Source organism: Chelonia mydas, chromosome 1 (assembly GCF_015237465.2).
Source record: "Chelonia mydas isolate rCheMyd1 chromosome 1, rCheMyd1.pri.v2, whole genome shotgun sequence".
In the NCBI taxonomy this organism is placed as follows: domain Eukaryota; kingdom Metazoa; phylum Chordata; order Testudines; family Cheloniidae; genus Chelonia; species Chelonia mydas.
This window is the reverse complement of record NC_057849.1, coordinates 54,883,236-54,901,948: the sequence shown is the minus strand read 5'-3', so window position 1 is coordinate 54,901,948 and position 18,713 is coordinate 54,883,236. Positions and strand designations below refer to the sequence as shown.

Here is an 18,713-nt window from a genome sequence, read left to right as displayed (position 1 = left end):
GGAACTGGCTGAAAACGTTATCAATTTTTTTGGTGAAATTTCACAACCATCTATTTTCTTACCAGGTCTGGCCATCCCTTTAATATGCTTAGGTCCAAAATTACTTGTAGACACTTACTATTGTCTAAACACAAAATATGTGGCTGAAATTTTAGTAAATGATCTGATCTTAATTCTCATTTCTTCTAAACACTCTTGATTCTAAGCTTTTCAGAGCAGCCTGTTCCTTAGGCATTGGGGCAGCAATTAAATGTGTAGTCTTTGCAGTAAATTACTACATCAACTCTTGTCCTAGTAGCTGCCCGTCTTGTGGGGCCTGGGAGTGCACTCTGGTGTGAATCCCTTTTTAAAAGAAATAAAATTGTGCCAAATAGTGTCTTACCTGCATTTCAGGTAAGAAATTGCAGAGACCTAGTATAAATAAACATAAAACAGATCTATGCATGTAGTGGTTCTTCTCCCCTCTCCAGCTCCACTTGTGGGGACCACTGAAGGGGAGGACAGGGTTGATCAAGATAAAGCAACCTAAAGTAAGAATAAGCCATCTGCTTTCCACTCTGCCTAACTCCTGTTTTGAGCCTTTTGGAACAACTCTGATTAGTAGGCAAGTGGACCAAAGTGTGAGCTGGCATTATTGGGCAGCATATCCTTTTCTTAGGGGTGGGCTGTGAAGGAAAAGTACCAGGATAAAATAACGTGAATTCAACAAACTAACTCCCCAAATTCTGATTTGTGATTGATTTACAAGGCCCTTAGTCCCTGACATGTACTGATATACAAGAACTTATTTTGCTAACTTTGAGTGGTTTCATGGCTGATGGACACTTGAAGTCTTTACTGCAAACAATGCTGACCCAGTAAAATGGTAATGGATACATTATTGTATCTTATACACAAGTGGTTCCTTCAGTACTGCAGATGCTTTTTCCTTTGCCAATGGAAATATCTATCTTCACCCTTCTCCCCACAATGGTTCTCTTGGGGTGGCATCCCCAAAGGGACTTAAGTGTCATGACACTCAGTATTGCAATGCTTACGTTTTAGGCACCTAGAAAATCACAGGAACAACATTGTGATCCACAAAGCTTGAGTTAGCCACCTAAGCTCCTGTACACAGCACTGCAGGGGAGAGAGAGGCACCTGAGAGCCTCTCCACAAAGCCAGCATGCTGGATGGGGAGCCACCTAAGCTATCCAGTGGGAGATGAGACAGGCCAACTCATGCAAAATTATCAGGAGAGACAGTTACTAAGTAAAATTAAGCCTCACTCATGACCTTGCAATAGAACTCTCAAGCGTCAGGATTTTTTCCCCTAGCCATGGTGTTTGAGAGCTCTGTCCTGAGATCATGAGTGAGGCTTAATTTTACATAGTATTCACTGTCCATCCAGTGTCAGGCTGACAGCCAGAGCCCTAAGAGCAGCAGAGGTGAGGCTGGGAGGGCTGTACTCTGGCCTGGAGGCTGCTGGGGGGCTGAAGTGAGGATGGGGAGGGTTGATGGGGTGGAGGGGCTGTATTGATGGTGGATTCTGAGCAGATGGGGTGAATGCTGGGAGGGTAAACTGAGTGCAGTAGGGATAGATAGGGCTGGGGGACTGAACTGGCAGGGGCTGAATTGAGGGGGGTCTGGATGAGAGGTCCTGCAGCAGGGGCCAAAATCACCTTATCCAGTACATGTTGGAGAGTGGGTACCACTAATTGTCACATGCCCACACCCTGGAGATGGGCTGAGGAAGTTAAAAAATCAAGACTGACCTAAAAAAGATTAGTGTGTGGTTTTTTTAGATCTCCTGATTCTGGGGAGGGGTCTGACTCATGACATTTGATCTCGTGGTGGTGGTGGTACTGTGACAGGTTGTGTCCTAAGGCCTGCCCCTCTCACATAGGGGCCTCCCTGCAGCTCAGACTTGTCTCTGCTTGTGATTCACGAACCCAGGGTATATAGGTGTTGGGATACCTAAGCTGTGTGTAGGCAGGTGTATTCAGAGACTACCTAATGGATCAGGCACCTCAGGTGAATTCATGTAAAACAGCCAGGCTGGTGCAGAATGGGGAAGGGAAGGAGGAATCAGCCCTTTTAACCTGTAGTGCAGTGGTTAGGGTACTCACCAGGATCTGGGAGACCCTAGTTCAAGTCCCAGCCCCCTAAGGAGAGGGAGGGATTGGAACAGGGACCAGCCACCTCTCAGGTGAGTGCCCTACCTAATAAGCTATAGATTATTCTGATGTGGGTCTCAATCTCTCCTGTTGAAGTTGTTCTACTTTAAATATTAATTGGGCCACAAAAGCTAGAATTACTCTGACTTAGTGGTTACGGCACTCACCTGCAAGGTGGCAGATCCTGTTCTGATCCCTTCTCCCCTTCAGGTGGCAGGAGGACAGCTTGAACTGGGGGACTCCCACCCGAGTATCTTATCTCCTAGGCTTGTCATCTCACCCCCAGCTGTTTTGTGTGAACTTTCCTGAGGGGACTGATCCAGCAGGCAGCCTCTGAGCACAGCTACTGAATTGGACTCCTCATGCAAACAGTCAAACACCTATTTTCCCTAGTTCATTATTTGCCCTTCGGCATCCAGGCGCCTAGCAGGAGGCAGCAGTTCAGCCACCCAGCAGTAGGAACATAGATGCCTAGGGAACTTCTACTGTAAAAAAAAAAAAAATTAGGCACTAATTGAATTTAGGTGCCTAGGGATTGCAGTGGCACCTGGACAAATGGACTTAGGTGCCTAACTATGTTCATGGATTGTACCCTAGAATTCTGTCATCCTTAAGTAACTCCGTACACTCTCTTGAGACTTAGCATCATGGTCACCATTTTCTGCTGATGTAGGGAAATCTTCTTAGTACTGCTCCTTTTCGGGTACTTCTCAGTGAACGTATGAACACATACCTCTACAGGTTGAGTAGATTGCTTCTGTAATACTCCTGGGCTGAGGATCTAACCTGCCTTGTGCACGTAAAATAAAAAGCAACTCAAATGGTACATAAGGGCCAACCTTAAACTGGCAGGAACTTGGAAATTCAGGGTTAAGGCTTTGCCTACCTGAGTCTCACTGGTTTTAAGAACTGATGTTAATTGGTTTAGTTATGTTAAACCAGTAAGTTTCTCCTGCAAACAAGGCCAGAGTCTGCTATGCTATGCATGTGACTTGTAGAGGTATGTAGGCTTGTCCTATTAATATGTAGGCACAGCTGAATGAGTTTGGATGGAGTAATTTCCTGCACTCTTTAGTTGAAGCTGCTTTTACAGTAGTTGACTTAATATTACAGAGATGTGGGGTCAAATTATACAATATAATAGTACAAGATTCCTCAGATATCAAAACAGAAGCAGTAGACCTCACTTCTAGGGTTCAGCAGTTAGCTTGGTCTGCACAGCCATTTAGTACTTGTTCCCTATGATACGTATATGCTAGGGCAGGGGTCAGCAACCTATGGCACGCGTGCCAAAGATGGCGTGAGAGCTGATTTTAATGGCACGCTGCTGCCTGCTGGGTCCCAGCCACCGGCCCCGCTCAGCCCACTGCCGAACCCAGGCCAGGATCCCGGCAGGCTGCAGCGTGCCATTAAAAATCCTGCCTGCCCTGGCCCACTCTTCACCCTGCCCCTGCGGCGGCCGTGGGGAGAGAAGAAGCTTCGTCCTGCCTGCTGCTGCTGCAGGACAGGCAAGATGCCCCCTCCCCTGCCTCTTCCCCCAGCATGCTGGGTTCCTGCTGCTGATCAGCTGATGGCCCTTGAGCAGGAGGGGGAGAAGCAGAGCGGCAGCATGCTTGCTGCTCTGGGGAGGAGGCAGAGAAGAGGTGGGGGGGGGGGTGGAGTCAGGGCATATCCCCTCCAGCTCCCTGCCGTGAGCTGCTCAGGGCAGGAAGCTAGGAGCATGCCCACACCCCCAGCCCTCTGCCCTGACTCCGGCACCCCCTCACACCGCCCCCAGCCTTGACACCAGCACCCCCACATGTACCCAGCCCCCCCACACCCCCTGACCTGACTCCTGCAACCCCACACATACCTCACCCCCACCCTGAGCACCAAATGGGAACTCCTGCACCCCCCCCATTTCTACCTGCACCCCTCACACCAAATGGGAGCTGCCCAGGTAAGCACTCCACACCCAAACCTCGTGCCCCAACCCTGAGCCCCCTCCCTCATTCTAGCTCCTGGCCACACCCTACACCCCAACCCCCAGCCTGCTCCTTCACCCCCAGCACTGTGCTCCGTGCACTCCCACTCTCAGCTAAGTGCAGACAGAGAGGAAGAGAATGGGCTAGAACCAGGGAGAAGGTAGGTACCCACTCTATGTGGGCAGGGCCGGGATCCCAGACCGGCAGCGGGCTGAACAGAGCCGGCAGCCGGGACCCTGGCTGGCAGGAGCCAGCGGACGGAACCCCAGACCAGCAGCAGGCTGAGCCGCTCAGCCCGCTGCTGGTCTGGGGTCCCGGCCGCCAGCCCCGCTCAGCCTGCTGCCGGTCTGGGGTTCTGGCTGCCAGCCCCTTGCCAGCCAGGGTCCAGGCCACAGGCCCTGCTCAGCCTGCTGCCGGCCTAGGTGAACAGAACCCCAGGCTGGCAGCAGGCTGAGTGGGCCAGCGGCGTAAGATCAGCATTTTAATTTAATTTTTTAAATGAAGCTTCTTAAACATCTTGAAAATCTTGTTTACTTTACATACAACAATAGTTTAGTTATATAATATATAGACTTATAGAGAGAGACCGTCTAAAAATGTTAAAATGTATTACTGGCACGCAAAACCTTAAATTAAAGTGAATAAATGAAGACTCAGCACACACTTCTGAAAGGTTGCTGACCTCTGTTCTAGGGAATAGATTTTGAAAGCTGCTCACTTGAAATACTGGCGAGAGATTGCCATCTAGCAGCACTATCTCAGTCTTTAGTGACCTCCCCTGAGACTCTGTATCATCAAACTTCTAGATTAAAACAAAATTGAAGTATTCAGTGGGGAGGAGGGAGACTATTTTGATCTCTTAATGCATGTTTTATAGGATCCTTCACTATTTTTCAATTCTGAAATAGTCTTTCAGATGGAACAACTCTGCCTCTAATGTTGTCTTAGCCACATGTGCTAAACTGCTAACTTAGCCTAGTAAAGTCCCTTTGGTTAAAGTGATGCTCAGTGAAGAGGTAAGATCTCACCAAATGCCGATGCCAGCCCTTCTCATTTTGTCTTTTGCTGTGAGCAGCACTCAAGCAGGTGTAGTCCTAATATCCTTGTTTGGGGGAAAAGTGTGTGTGAGGTGCTGGCTGGTCCCAGCACACAAGACTGACTGCCACACTTGAGACTACCCTTAAAAAAAGAGACCATTTTTAAAAAAAATCCTCAGCTCACCCTGGCCTACAGATCCCAGGAGATTTCCCCTTTGCCTTTGTCAGTTGTTCCTGCTTCAGGACTTATGGCAGGATTCTTTTGTGCTCTGAGCACTACTTTTCAGGGCTGCCTCTCCCAGGAAATTTCCTGCTTCTGGAGCATTGCCCCTTCCTTACTGAGTTTTGCACACACTCTAACCCAGTGATTCTTAAACTTTTGTATTGGTGACCTCTTTCACACAGCAAGTTGGAGTGTAACCCCTTCCTAAACACATTTTTAAAATATATTTTACGCTATTATAAATGCTGTCAGCAAAGCAGGGCTTGGGGTGGAGGCTGACAGCTCATAGACCCCCTCTCCTCCCTGTAATAACCTCATAACCCCCTGAGGGGTCACAACCTCCAGTTTAAGAACCCCTGCTCTAGCCCCTGGTGGTGTCCCAGCTCTTACTTGACCTGAGTGGAGCACCCCTTCTAGTGCACAGGAGCTGAACATGCAGGGCAGCCATCCTATGACCTAGTCTGATTTGTCATTTTTTGGCAGCTTTCAAAAGACAGGGGAGCCAAGCATAAAGATTGATGATGGCTGCATTGAGGATAATGAACCAGACACTTGCTCCCGGTAAGTTAAAGTTGTTCTAATCTTTGCTGGGCAAAATAAACTGTCTAGTGCAGTTTCCCAAGCCAAAATTGAGAAGGAAGCATGGCTTGCTGAAATGTCGAAAAGGAGCTCAGTAGGTCATTGCTTAGAAAGGAAACCTAATGTCATAGATTCAGAAGACTTTGCTATGTATTTGCTTTCAATCTTATTTGTTTTTATAAAGCATGTAGCTTGTCTGGCTCGGAGTCCACCTTCTAGAGAAATCAAGAATATTCCTTCTGGCAAGCTAATTGGTCTGAAATACATGAAGTACAAATACCTACTGACAAACCATGTCTGAGATTTACAATATTATCAACGACTCTAGAGTTTCAAAAATGTGCATTGCGAACATAAAATACTCTGATCTGGACAGATTCTGCATTCAGTCTTGGAGAATGTACAGAAGAAAGAACAAAGCAAAGCTTATTCAGCTAGGAGCTTTGTCCAATGTGGCAATTCAGAAAAGTGAAAAATCTATTTTAAGTATGACAATGGATCCTGAATTCATTTAAACTCCTTGATCTCTTTAGTGGCTTTTAATAGCAGAAGTATGCATTGCAAGTCTGATGCTTCCAGTGTAACTCCATTCATAACACCAGAGTAATGCAACAGAGAATCAGGACCTTACAGTTGTAGTGAGTTATGGGGGAAGGAAAACTAAAATTTGCTGACTAATTTTTCCACTTTTAGTCCAAAGATTAAAAGTTACTTGTACCATTTGAATACGTGAACTTTTGTTTGGAGAGGAACAAGTTGAGCTGAATGCAATGTTGGCATCTTTAGTGCCATTGTACAAAGGTAGAAGACCCTTCTTTCAGGCTGAGGTTTGGCTAGATTCAAATATCAGTTGCTGTCACTTTGGCTCAGTGTGTACATGGGATGGCCTTAGTAGCATCTTCAGCTCAATTACAATTTACCATCTGTAATAACTTTACAATCTGCAATTAAAGGCTTCTAACAAAATTTTTGTACCAACTGTTAATCTCAATCACTAGTGTGTGTGTGTATATACACACATCTTTCAAAACCTAGCATGAAAGGAAAGTGTATAGAACATTCAAGCAAAATAGAAGGGGATAAAGCTGCATTTCTGTGTGTGAACACACTTAGGTTTTATGGTCCAAGAGGTGTCATCCTCTTTGACACCTTTGTTACTTGTCACCAGTTGACAGAAAGATTACGTAAAAACAAGGAGTCTGGTGGCGCCTTAAAGACTAACAGATGTATTTTGGGCATAAGCTTTTGTGCATTTAAAAAAAACCCACTTCAGATGCAAAGATTACATGTTTATCTAGGACTCTATGCTATCATATTTTCATACCCATTCTCCAAGTATATCTGTAAGTATCTCTTAAAATTCAGCAAAGGTGCAGGCAAGTTTGCAATAACAAATCTTAAATGTAATTTTTAATCAATGCTTAAGTCTACCATTGCATCTGATAGTCACTGACTTTAGACTCTATTCCTCTTTTAACAGTACTATTAAGAAAAAGATTTCTCCATTTGTGATGTCATTTGGATTCAGGTATGTGTGGATATATACATAACCTGTATGCAGCCACGGATTTTGATAGGAGATATAAATAAAGTAGAACATATTTAACTAAACTTTCTAGTCAGTTTGCTACAAAGTAGTAACTTCCAAACGATCTTTTTTGTTTTTGTTCCTTTGAAAAGCACTGGGCTCTACAGAGTACATTGAGGAGCTTTTATAAAGCAAACTCGCTTTGCATTGTGAAGGGAAATCTAATGCACAGCAACGTCAGATCTCTTTAGGATTTATAGAGACAATTCTAGGTATCATTGTAGATGACTGAAATGTAAGCAAAATATAATGTTCTATTGCTTTGTTATTGGTATGGTGCAGAGGCTCCTAATTCATCACCTGGACTAGAGGTGGTCCTTGGAGAGCTAGCTGGTCACATGGTAGTGGCTCTGCTTGTTTCTAAAGCTAAACTGTATTGATATAGCAAAAATATACTATGTTACAGCAACTGCTGTAGTTACTACAAGGACATTATTCAGCCTGATTGGGAGGGAAGGTGGTGCATGCTGTAACAGTTTGAGCAGTCTTTATAGAATACATGTTTAAAGCTGGCATGTTGACAGGAATATGAAGCAGCTTTGAGGTTGCTGGACACAGAACTTGTGTTTCTCTTGGCTCTTAGCCTAACACCACCCGCTAGTATGGTCCCACAGGTTATCCTTGCATCCTGGCATGGGTTAAATTGCCACAGCGTGGTTGGCCATGCCCTCTTGGCAGCTACAGTGTGAATGAAGGCTTGTGCAGCCTTCAGAGGGTGCTGCATTTCCCAACAGGCTTAGCAAATATGTCTCCCTCTTTGTTTTAAGAGGAAAAGTAGTTACTAAAACATATATCTGGGGAACATGAATTCAGAACAGGCATAAAATAAGGGAATACTAGACTTCTTTACAAAAGTGGCTTTCATTTTGAAAATTGTGAGCAACTGACTTTGTGCACATCAAGCAATGAGAAGTGTAATACTTTCGTACTTTCCCTCTTGAGAGATGACTTTTTTGTTTTTTTGTTTCGTAGAGTATTTGGTGTTGTACTCATCTTTGTGGACATTGCTCTTGTGATTGTGGACCTAGCTATTAGTGACAAGGAAAAGAGCATAAGAGAGACCCTGGAAGGCGTTTCCTTGGCAATAGCGCTCTTCTTTCTCGTGGATGTTCTCCTGCGAGTGTTTGTTGAGGGGTAAGGTTAATGCCCAAGGGCCTGAAAATTCAGCAAGACATCTTCGTATAGGGACACCTTAAAAATGTACTCTGACTTCTAAAGAATCTGCACAGTGGATATGTGGTGGCTGACTCTGAATTCACTTACGCTGGGGTAACCACCAGTGCAGTTACTCCTGACTCACCAGTGTGAGAATCAGTCCTGTGAAGTTCCCAGTGCTGGTCCCTAACACTGGCTAGTCACTCATTATGTGCAATGACTAGCACTCTTAGGCATCAGTTTGTTCAGGTAACTGGGAAGCACTGTTCATGAATACTCCTAGCATGACTTTAAGCTCTCTGGGGCTGGGACTGTCTTTGTTCCGTTTGAACAGTTAGTAGCACAATGGAGCATAGCACAATGACTAGGGCTTCTAGGTGCTACTGCAGTAAAATAATAAATGCAGTCTGTGTAGAGAGCAAAATGCTGTAGTACCAGAGTTCTTATATAGGCCCATTAATTCTAAAGGCATTACTCTGGTACTACTCTGCATGAGGATAACAGAAGATAGTCCTAAATGGACAGAAATAATACAAATACAAACTTCCCTGGCTGTCCAGAAGAGATTTAAAGCATTGCAATTGTAGCATACCCAGTGGTACAGCAGCCTGGTATGTGGGCTGGCTAGTTTTGGTAGGCTTCATAGGAAGAGTGTTTAAGTTGGGATTTGAATGAAGAGGGTAGGAGGGAATTCTTTTCAATTTTCCTTTTAAACTGGTATATGTGACTTGGTGTTAAGTGGAGTCAGCGGTTTGTAAAGGATTGATAAAAATCTGTTTTACTCTTATTGGAGTAACAAACAGGCTATTGAGGACCAATTCATCCATGAGCAATGCTTTGTAGGAATATGAAATATACACTTCTCATAGTACTTTTAGATATTTCCCCCCCCTTAATTTTGTCTCTGCTTCCCTTCTTTTGTATTTCAGCTTCAACAATTATTTCAAGTCCAAACTGAATGTTTTAGATGCGGTGATTGTCGTGGGCACCCTGTTGATTAATATGGTGTATTCTTTCTCCGACTTCAGTGGTGCAGACAAGATCCCAAGGTAAGAAGTGTGTGATCTAATTGCTTAGAAATGTGAATATTATTTCTCTTTATAAATCCTTCTAAAACTTGCTAGTGTCTGGCACTTCTGGTTTTTGAAGGGAGTATAGGGAAGAACCCTGAACACCTGAATGTTTGTTTATAAAATGTTATAGCCAAATTACCCACCTAAGCTGTGTCTCAGTCTACACTGCTGTACACACACACACATGCTAGCAGTGGCATGTGGAGTACTATGTACTCCACATGCCACTGTAAATGTAAGTAGTGTGTGTTAAAAATGATTTCTCTCTGGTGTTATGCAACACCTGTGACCTCCAAAGCACTCTGGCTCCCAGCAAAGAAAGTTTTACGGGGTCCACTCACAAATTTTTCCAACACTGCAAAAAACCTGTTAGAGATGAGGTAGAGTGCCGTATATACCTGAACCCTATGATGGTGCACTCTATATGCTTTTATGAAAATATGCTAATGAGTGTGAATGTAATGTAGCTGGAAAATGCTTCATGCAAAAGGTCTCTTGTAAGGTATCATTACAAAGCTTATAATCTACGGAGTGTGTTCATCCTATTTGTATAAATGTATCTGAAACTAGAAATATGAAATGTAACTCTGAGGTCCTATTGTAATTTATGCAAAGTGTGAGCCATTAATGGTGGCTTGGAATCTTGATGGTTCCCATTAACCAGGACACTTGGTTGTAAATGGTTCTGTTTACTTGTAAGTCTTCCTGTATAAGTGTGTGCTGGCAAGTGGGTAATGAAGTCTTACAGTGACATGTGATCATGTAGTCTGAACTGGAATCCATCTTTAACCTGGTCCTTTTCCATTTAGAAGGAGGGGTGGGAACCCAGAGAGGGACAAAGGATTCCTGCCCTGTGCAAAAGATATATAAGGGGGTAGAACAGAACAAAGGGGGCTGCAGTCATGAGAAATCCCCTAGCTACCACCTGAGCTGGAGCAAGGACTGTACCAGGGGAAAGGATTGGGCCCAGACTAGGGAGGTGTCTAGGCTGTGAAAGAAGCTTATTGAAACATCTGAGGGTGAGATTTTATCTGTATTCAGCTCCTCACTGTATTAGGCTTACACTTGCATGTGGGGGTTTTTTTGGCTTGGTAATTTTTGTCTGTCATTACTTAGAATCACTTAAATCCTATTGTTTGTATTTAAAAGCACTTTTTACTTACTCTGGGTTAATTAATACCTGGGGGGATGGCAAACAGCTGTGCATATCTCGATCAGTGTTATAGAGGGCAAACTATTTGAGTTTACCCTATATAAGCTTTATACAGTGTAAAACAGATTTTATTTGGGGTTTGGACCCCTTTGGGAGCTGGGTGTCTGAGTGCTGGAGACAGGAACACTTCTTAAGCTTTTTTCTTTTTTTTTTTCCAATTAAGCCTGCAGCTTGTGGTGGTTCAGACTTGGATCTATGTTTGCAGCAGGCAAGTGTCTGGCTCAAACAAGGCAAGATACTGAAGTCCCAAGCTGACAGGGAAAACTGGCTCAGAGGTAGTCTAGGCACATCAGGTGGCATTCCCAAAGGAGTTTCTGTGACCCAACCCATCACACCCTCATGGCTCTCCACATCAGTGGTCTCCAAAGTGGGGTTCACACACCCCAGGGGGTATGCAAGACCATCCCTGGGGGTGCACAGCAGGAGGAGTGCCGCTGAAGGCTCTCCCTGCTCCGTCTTCAGCAGCAGCTCAGCTCTCCTTGCTCTGTCTTCGGCGGCAGCTCTTCTTCATTTTTGCTTCCCTAGAGCTGGCCCTGGGGGTACGCAATCCAAAAAGTTTGGAGACCACTGCTCTACACAACCAAGCAGTGCCTTCCAGGTCTACATTGCTATTATTTTTTTTTTTTTTTTTTTTTTGAAATGCTCAGTAGTGGTGAAAGGCTCTGGTAGTGGCAAGGCAGTGGAGCCTTTCACCATGGCATGTGGCTACACATATAGTGCCTGTACTTGACACACTGTAAGTGTAGACATAGCCTTACTCAGCAAAACTTGTCTTAAAAGTAAACAGAAATCAGAGCTAGTAGTAAACTAGAAACCTTACATTTACAACTGATTGGAGGAAGGATTAACTCCTGCTTCTTTAAAAACTAAAGCAAGTTAAAAGTATTAGAATAATGTGTGTGATATCATACTTGGCAGATCTGAAAACTTCAGCATCAAAAAACAGAGCACTTCCAGCTACAGCTGGCAGGGGATTTTTGTTGAACAATTGTCAAACTAACAATCTGTAGAAATCAAATTTGTGGGAAAGGGGTCTGTTTCAATGAACCATTTGTTGAGAAGGTTTCTCAAGTTCAGTGGGAAAGGGGAAGAAAATGATTGTTACTCTCCTGTTAGAGCTGTTCTACTTTGCATACAATAAATACTCACTGGGCCAGAGAAATTGTCTTGGTAGCCTGGTAGTTTAAGGATTTGCCTCTGATGTGGGAAATTCAGGTTCGAGTCTTGTTCACCTCAGGCAGAGCAGGGACTTGAACATGGATCCCACACATCTCAGGTGAGTGCCCTAACTATTGGGCTATTGGCTAGCATAGGCTCTGTAGTGTAGACATAGCTTATGTGAAGTTTTTTCCCTGTCCCCTGGGGGCTATACCAGCATAGTTATGCCAACATGGGCTCTGTGCTGTAGACAACCCAAGACCAGGATCTTGGGTTGTAGACCCCTATGTACTAACAGTGATTACTTCAGCAGGCCCAACATAAGTTCATTATCTGCAGTTCTGACCTTCGGGAGCTGTGACCAGTGGTATATACAGAATGACCATGCAGCCTTTTCTAAAACCAGGTATTGTTTTAACAGTAGGAACACCGCATAGTGTAAGAATAAGGATTTTAAAACCATCTATAAGCTCTAGGGAGACAGCTACTATTTCTCTCTCCCAACCCAACATGTTAGCCAGGTAGGCCCATCTTCTTCGGTCTCTTTGCAGAACCTTTCTGTCAACCTGTTTCTCCCATCAGTCCTGGACAACTGACCCTCCCACTTCCGGAAAGACTCTTTACCTAAAACTTACACTACATATAGCTATGTCAGTTAGCTATAGCTGTGTTGGTCCCAGGATCTGAGCAAGACAAGGTGGGTGAGGTAATATCTTTTATTGGACCACCTTCTGGTGGCGAGAGCTCTGTGTGGCTCAAAAGCTTCTCTTGCCACCAGAAGGTGGTCCAATAAAAGATATTACCTCACCCACATTGTCTTGCTCAGATCCTAGGACCAACACAGCTATAGATCTCACCAACAGAAGATGGTCCAATAAAAGATATTACCTCACCCACCTTGTGTCTCTGACATATCTGTCAGTTAAGAGTATGGGTTTGTTTGTTTTTTTTAAATGGACATAACTATGTCAACATAAGCTATATCTACACTAGGGCTTATAGTGGCATAAAGACCTTTTGCTGGTATAGCTTATGTCTCTTGGGGAAATAGTATAAGCTATTCCAGCAAAAGCAGTTGTATACTGATATAAACTGTATCTACACTAGAGGGTTTGCTGACATAGCTATCCCAGCAAAACTTTTCTCCTGTAGACAAGGCCTCAGGATGTCCTTCTGATTTTTAGGCTCCCATCCCTGGCCAAAAAGTCTTATGACTATGCTGGAGCCAAGGGAGGTAGACTCTTCTAGTTGATAGCCCTTCTCTTAATTACCCTGCAATGTTCTGTCTCCTTTCCCACTCCTCCAGGTGCCTTATCTCTAGTCACTGTTTTATTTCCTGCTTGTTTTTCCTAACAGCGCCTTTTGATTTAACTGCACGTAGTCAAATAGAGAACATCCCTTACTGTAACTGGACAATCATAAATTAATACAGAGCAGTCCCATGTCCTTCACACAACTGAGTACTTTGGTTATGCTCTAGGTAATCTCATCCCGTATAGGACAAGGCATTTTCTGGGATGGCATTTTGGGTATGTCTACCCAGCAGTCGGGAGGTGTGACTGCAGCATGTGTGGGCATGCCTGAGTTAGCCTTGACTGACTTAGCTCACTAAAAATGGCAGTGTAGCACAGGCAGTGGCATGGGCTAAGGGTCTGACTACAATCCTGTGTGGAACCCCAGGTACATAGCCAGGCAGCTAGCCTATGCTACCTTGGCTACACTGCTGTTTTTAGCAAGATAGCTCAAGGAAGGCTAGCTTGGGTACAGCTACATGGGCTAGAGTGACTGGAGAATAGGCATACCTTAAGGCAGGGGTTCCCAAAACTTGGTTCACAGCTTGTTCAGGGTAAGCTCCTGGCAGGCCGTGAGACACTTCGTTTACCTGAGCGTCCGCAGGTATGGCCACTCGCAGCTCCCACTGGCCACGGTTTGCTGTTCCTGGCCAATGGGAGCTGCGGGAAGAGGTGGCCTGGCCCACTCCACTTCCCCACAACTCCCAGTGGCCAGGAACAGCAAACCGTGGCCAGTGGGAGCTGCGAGTGGCCATACCTGCGGACGCTCAGGTAAGCAAAGTGTCTCACGGCCTGCCAGGAGCTTACCCTGAATAAGCTGTGAACCAAGTTTTGGGAAGCCTTCTAAACAGTAATATGCTTCCCTAAACCACTTGAGTCAGCAGAAAATTCTCTTTCCACTTCAAAACTTTTAACTTCTAAGAATGTCCATTATCTCTAACTGAAATGGATGAGTGATTACGTTTGGGACTCTAGAACTGCTCAGTTTTCCTGAACCTCTTGCATAAAACGCTACACATCCTTGGAGTAAGGAGCCAAAGGTGCACATTTGATGATCTTGACGTCTTCTCAATACCAAGAGCCATTAACATACTCAAATGAGTACAGTGACCTTGTATACCATGGATATAAACTGGGAAACCGGAAGATCCGCAGTGTTATGGCTTGGCTAATATTGTGGAGCTCTTACTATTGCTAAGGGGGATAGGTAGGGTGAGACTATACTTGTTGGCATCACTATGCACAGCGGTGAAGCAATGAAAACTCTTTATCTCCGTAGGTGAATTCCTGGCTGCTTTCATTGTAAGGCCAGTCAGAAAACTTGCAGTTAAACAGTTTGCCATCAGAAAAATGCAATTTTGTTGTAACCACATGATTTTGCAACATTTTGTACTTGGACACAATTTCACTGGGCGGGGGCACAGAAAAGCATTTTGACTATTTAAAAATCCTGTTTTGACACTTTCTGGAATAGAAAATTCCAACTTTTTGATAGAGTTAAAAAACAACTCTAAATGGAAGGTTGAAATCAAAATAAAATACCTTGAAGTTATGAAATCAAAATGTGTTGACCCAAAACAATTTTAACTTTGTTTTTTTCAAAAACAGTTATGTTGGCTTTTTATCCTCATTTGGAACAAAACAAATTTCAATCTTTCAGGCAAAACATAATTTACATCTTCTGCCCAGCTCTATTCCATTGCAAAGCTAACTTCTTCCTCTCTTTGCTAGAATGGTTATCATCCTTCGAGCTTTGAGAATTATCATTCTGATAAGAATATTTCGCCTGGCCTCGCAAAAGAAACAACTAGAAAAGGTGACCAGGAGGATGGTAAGTTATGGTTTTCAAACTCTCCTCATATTCTTAAAGCAATAACAGAGTTCTTCAGCAGTGAAGGGTAGTAATAAGAATTTTCACTTTTGTTCCCATCTCTGCCTGCTTCCCTCCCTTCCATTTATTTCTGTCTTAGTTTATTCTGCACTCTGGTTTCCCTCCCCTCATACCTAACACTGCACAGTTCTCATTCTAAAACAGTCAGAATTGCAGGCCAGCAGACTAGTAACAGGATTCTGCCTCATCCACTAAAGCAATCTGTCCTAGTGATAGGAGCAGGTATTGAATTACAGCATTAGGTAGGTGAGAACCATTTCTGCACTCGGGCAGTGTTTCCACTCTCAATATAAGGTCACATCTTCAAAACACCATTGTCCCACTACAGTAGTGTGGTGGCACTGATGTGATGCCATGACCTACCTGATGCAAATAGCCAATTCTGTCTTGACTTTTTTATATTGAACACACTTGCATGGCAGGGCAGAGAAGAAAATCTGCTGTATCCCATGAATATAGGAATGAGTGGTTACAATTAAAATCAGAGGCAAAAGCTTTTATTATAGTGCATCTTCTGCAGGTATAAACAGAATAGAAACTGTACCTTAAGTTTTTTAGCTTCCTGGTAGCATCTGATATTAAAACTCCATTTCAAAATGTTTAGACATAGCTTTGAATAAAAAGTATTCCTTTTCTTCTCTTTTCTCCTCCCGCAGGACTCTTAATGTAGTGTCAATTTTAACCCAACTTCCATGTGCATTTTTCAGGGAACAAAATCAATACTCCATCAGCATCTTGCTTGTCAAATGTAGACTAACTGAGAAATTTCCAAGATATTCAGATACCTAGAGTTTACCCTGAGGCATCAAAACTTTTTTCTGGAAAAAAGATCTCAAAGACTGTGTGTATGTATGTGTGTATGTGTATATGTGTGTATATATATAATTTGTGTGTATGTGTGAGAGAGAGATCTGTCCCTTACAGCTCAACTTCACTTTAACATCTTAAGTGAGGTATTGCATCCCACTAGGAGTTCAAAGGATTCCCTGGCATCCTTTCGTAAAATAAGAGTAACCCTTGTGATCTGCCTAGTGCTTCTCCCTCTAAGGCCTCACTTGCACATGGGAGTGCAGCCCTGATTAAGCAATTGGTGAAGATGCAACAAAGCTGATCTTCTTCCCCCCTCCCAGTGAAGAATTGAATCATGGGTTAAATGCTACTTTTTAACAAATCAGTAATATGATGCAGCATACAACAGTGTAGACAGTCTCAGCGTGCATTGTCCTGCTAACTAGAATAAGGCCTTGATAAGGTCAGCAGCCCCAGTACAGCTATTGCTGGCTACTGATTACTGGATTGAAATAATTCCTGAGCACAAAGCCTGACTAAAATGCAGTTTCATTTCTGAATTTGTGTGAATGCTGCTGCTGAGTTACCTAGTGTGAGTCACTTGCTAGTCTTAAGCTTGATCTACACTTAAAACTTATACTAGTGTAGTTATGTTGATCAGGGGGCTGGGGGTGGGAACACACCCTAGTGACATAGATATGCTGACAAAACCCCCAGTGTAGACACAACTATGCCAACAGAAATGTGTTTTGGTGGCATAGCTAATGGCCTTTGGGGAGGTGGTGTTCCTACACCAGCAGAAACAACAAGGAGGCTGGTGGCACCTTAAAAACTAACAGATTTATTTGGGCATAAGCTTTCATAGGCTAGAACCCACTTCATCAGATGCACCAGCAGAAAAACTCCTTCTGTTGATTGATGTATGCTGCTTCTAAATGATGGAGTTATGCTGGCTATGTCGACATAAGTTCTACAGTGTGTACATGGCCTAACTATGTACACTTCCACCTGGAGTGGATAGGGAAAGATTGAGGCTCTGCCACTCGTGCTTAGTTACAAGGAGAAACAGTAACCATCTGGACTACTTCAGTACTCACCCTTCTAAAAACTCCCTAATCTTTATGATTCCCTTGACTCTCTCCTTTCTAACTCCTTCATTTGTCTTTTTGACTGACAGGTCTCGGAAAACAAAAGGCGCTATACAAAAGATGGCTTTGACCTGGACCTTACTTATGTTACTGGTTTGTACAATTTTAGAGAACTATTGGTTATTCCAAAGTTAGAGCTGGCTGAAATTTTTCAGCTGAGACTTTTCACTAAAATGCATATTTGGGTCAACACAGTTCATAAGTTTGTCTGTTGGCAAATTGTTTTGGTTGAAAGGAAGAAAATGGAAATTTCAGGTCTTAAGGCTAGATGCACAACAGATTTGGGTGCTGGTCTTACAAAAAGACTGAAGAGGAGGTTGTTGTTTGCCCCCCCCCCCCCCACTTACACCTACTGTATAATTAGTTAGGGTGCTCTCCTGGTATGTGAGAGACCTGCTGTGGAGCAAGGACTTGAACCTGGGTCACCCACATCCCAGGAGAGTGCCCCAACCACAAGCCGTAGTCGTCACCCTGCCCCCACCACAGTTCTTGTGACTCTATGCCTTAACTTGTTGCTTTCGTTTTAAAAATGCCCCAACCATTTTGTTTCAGCTCAAACAATTCTTTCCAATTTCTTTGATTTGCTGAAATGTCCTCACTTGGTTGACTTGAACCAAAATTAAAAAAAACTTTTTTTTTTTTTTTTTGGAACTGCCAGAAAACAAAATTGAATAACTTATTTGCAGACATCCTATAAGTGTCAGCTTGGGGGTGAGGGGAAGGTGCAAAACTAATCCATTGTCTTAAGCAGGTCTTGCTGTGTAGAGAATAGTGATTGGTAACTAGGATTTCCTCTAGGTGGAATATCCATTATTGCAGGGCTGTTAATTTGATAAATATCCTATAATAAAGGACAGACAGTACACTAGCAGAAAATGTACTTCTTTTGTAATTAAAAATTCAAATTTAAAATCTGGGCTACTGTTGATGATACAGGCCACACCACAAACAAGTAGTCATACTGTGTAACTAATTCATAACATTAATGGTACTTCCACTCTCAAAGCCATACTTTTTTTTTGGATAGCTTTTTGTCTTTTTAATGGTGCATAGTAGTTCTTTCAGATTCATCCTCCACTGCCTATTTCCAATTCTTGTGGACTTAACATATACATTTTTCCTCCATAGATCGTATTATTGCAATGTCATTTCCATCATCTGGGAAGCAGTCTTTCTATAGGAATCCTATAAAGGTAAAATATCTCCTAAAATCCCTCCTGCACGTGACTTCAAAACTTAACAGCACTGAATTTGTGTTCCACTTCCAATCCCTTTTCACTAGGTTGAATATGGATCAGATTGGGAATGACTAAACTAGCCTCTGATGGTCTCCAGGAAACCAACTTGTAGTCTGAGGCCAGTACTTAGTTGGCTTATGTCTTGAATCACGAGCATAAAAATTAAGGGTGCAGTCTGCCCATCTTGTCCTTGGGGATTGTACTCTAGC

The 18,713-nt window shown here is 43.5% G+C and overlaps 1 protein-coding gene across 10 annotated transcripts in view; it reads left to right on the top strand.

Annotated features, from left to right (window-relative positions):
* Positions 1–18,713, top strand: part of LOC102936385 (phosphatidylinositol 3,4,5-trisphosphate 3-phosphatase TPTE2) — a 42,117-nt gene that overhangs the window by 12,442 nt on the left and 10,962 nt on the right. For 4 of the 10 annotated variants that reach the window (XM_043532402.1, XM_043532427.1, XM_043532401.1 and 1 more), the window contains 8 exons: positions 5,864–5,941; positions 7,440–7,487; positions 8,520–8,681; positions 9,632–9,751; positions 12,457–12,552; positions 15,170–15,269; positions 17,296–17,359; positions 18,395–18,459. In XM_043532402.1, coding sequence (XP_043388337.1) covers positions 5,864–5,941; positions 7,440–7,487; positions 8,520–8,681; positions 9,632–9,751; positions 12,457–12,552; positions 15,170–15,269; positions 17,296–17,359; positions 18,395–18,459 — 733 coding nt within the window. The remainder of the gene's footprint in view (positions 1–5,863; positions 5,942–7,439; positions 7,488–8,519; positions 8,682–9,631; positions 9,752–12,456; positions 12,553–15,169; positions 15,270–17,295; positions 17,360–18,394; positions 18,460–18,713) is intronic. The other 6 variants (XM_007068055.4, XM_027830223.3, XM_043532424.1 and 3 more) reach the window with 3 other exon arrangements.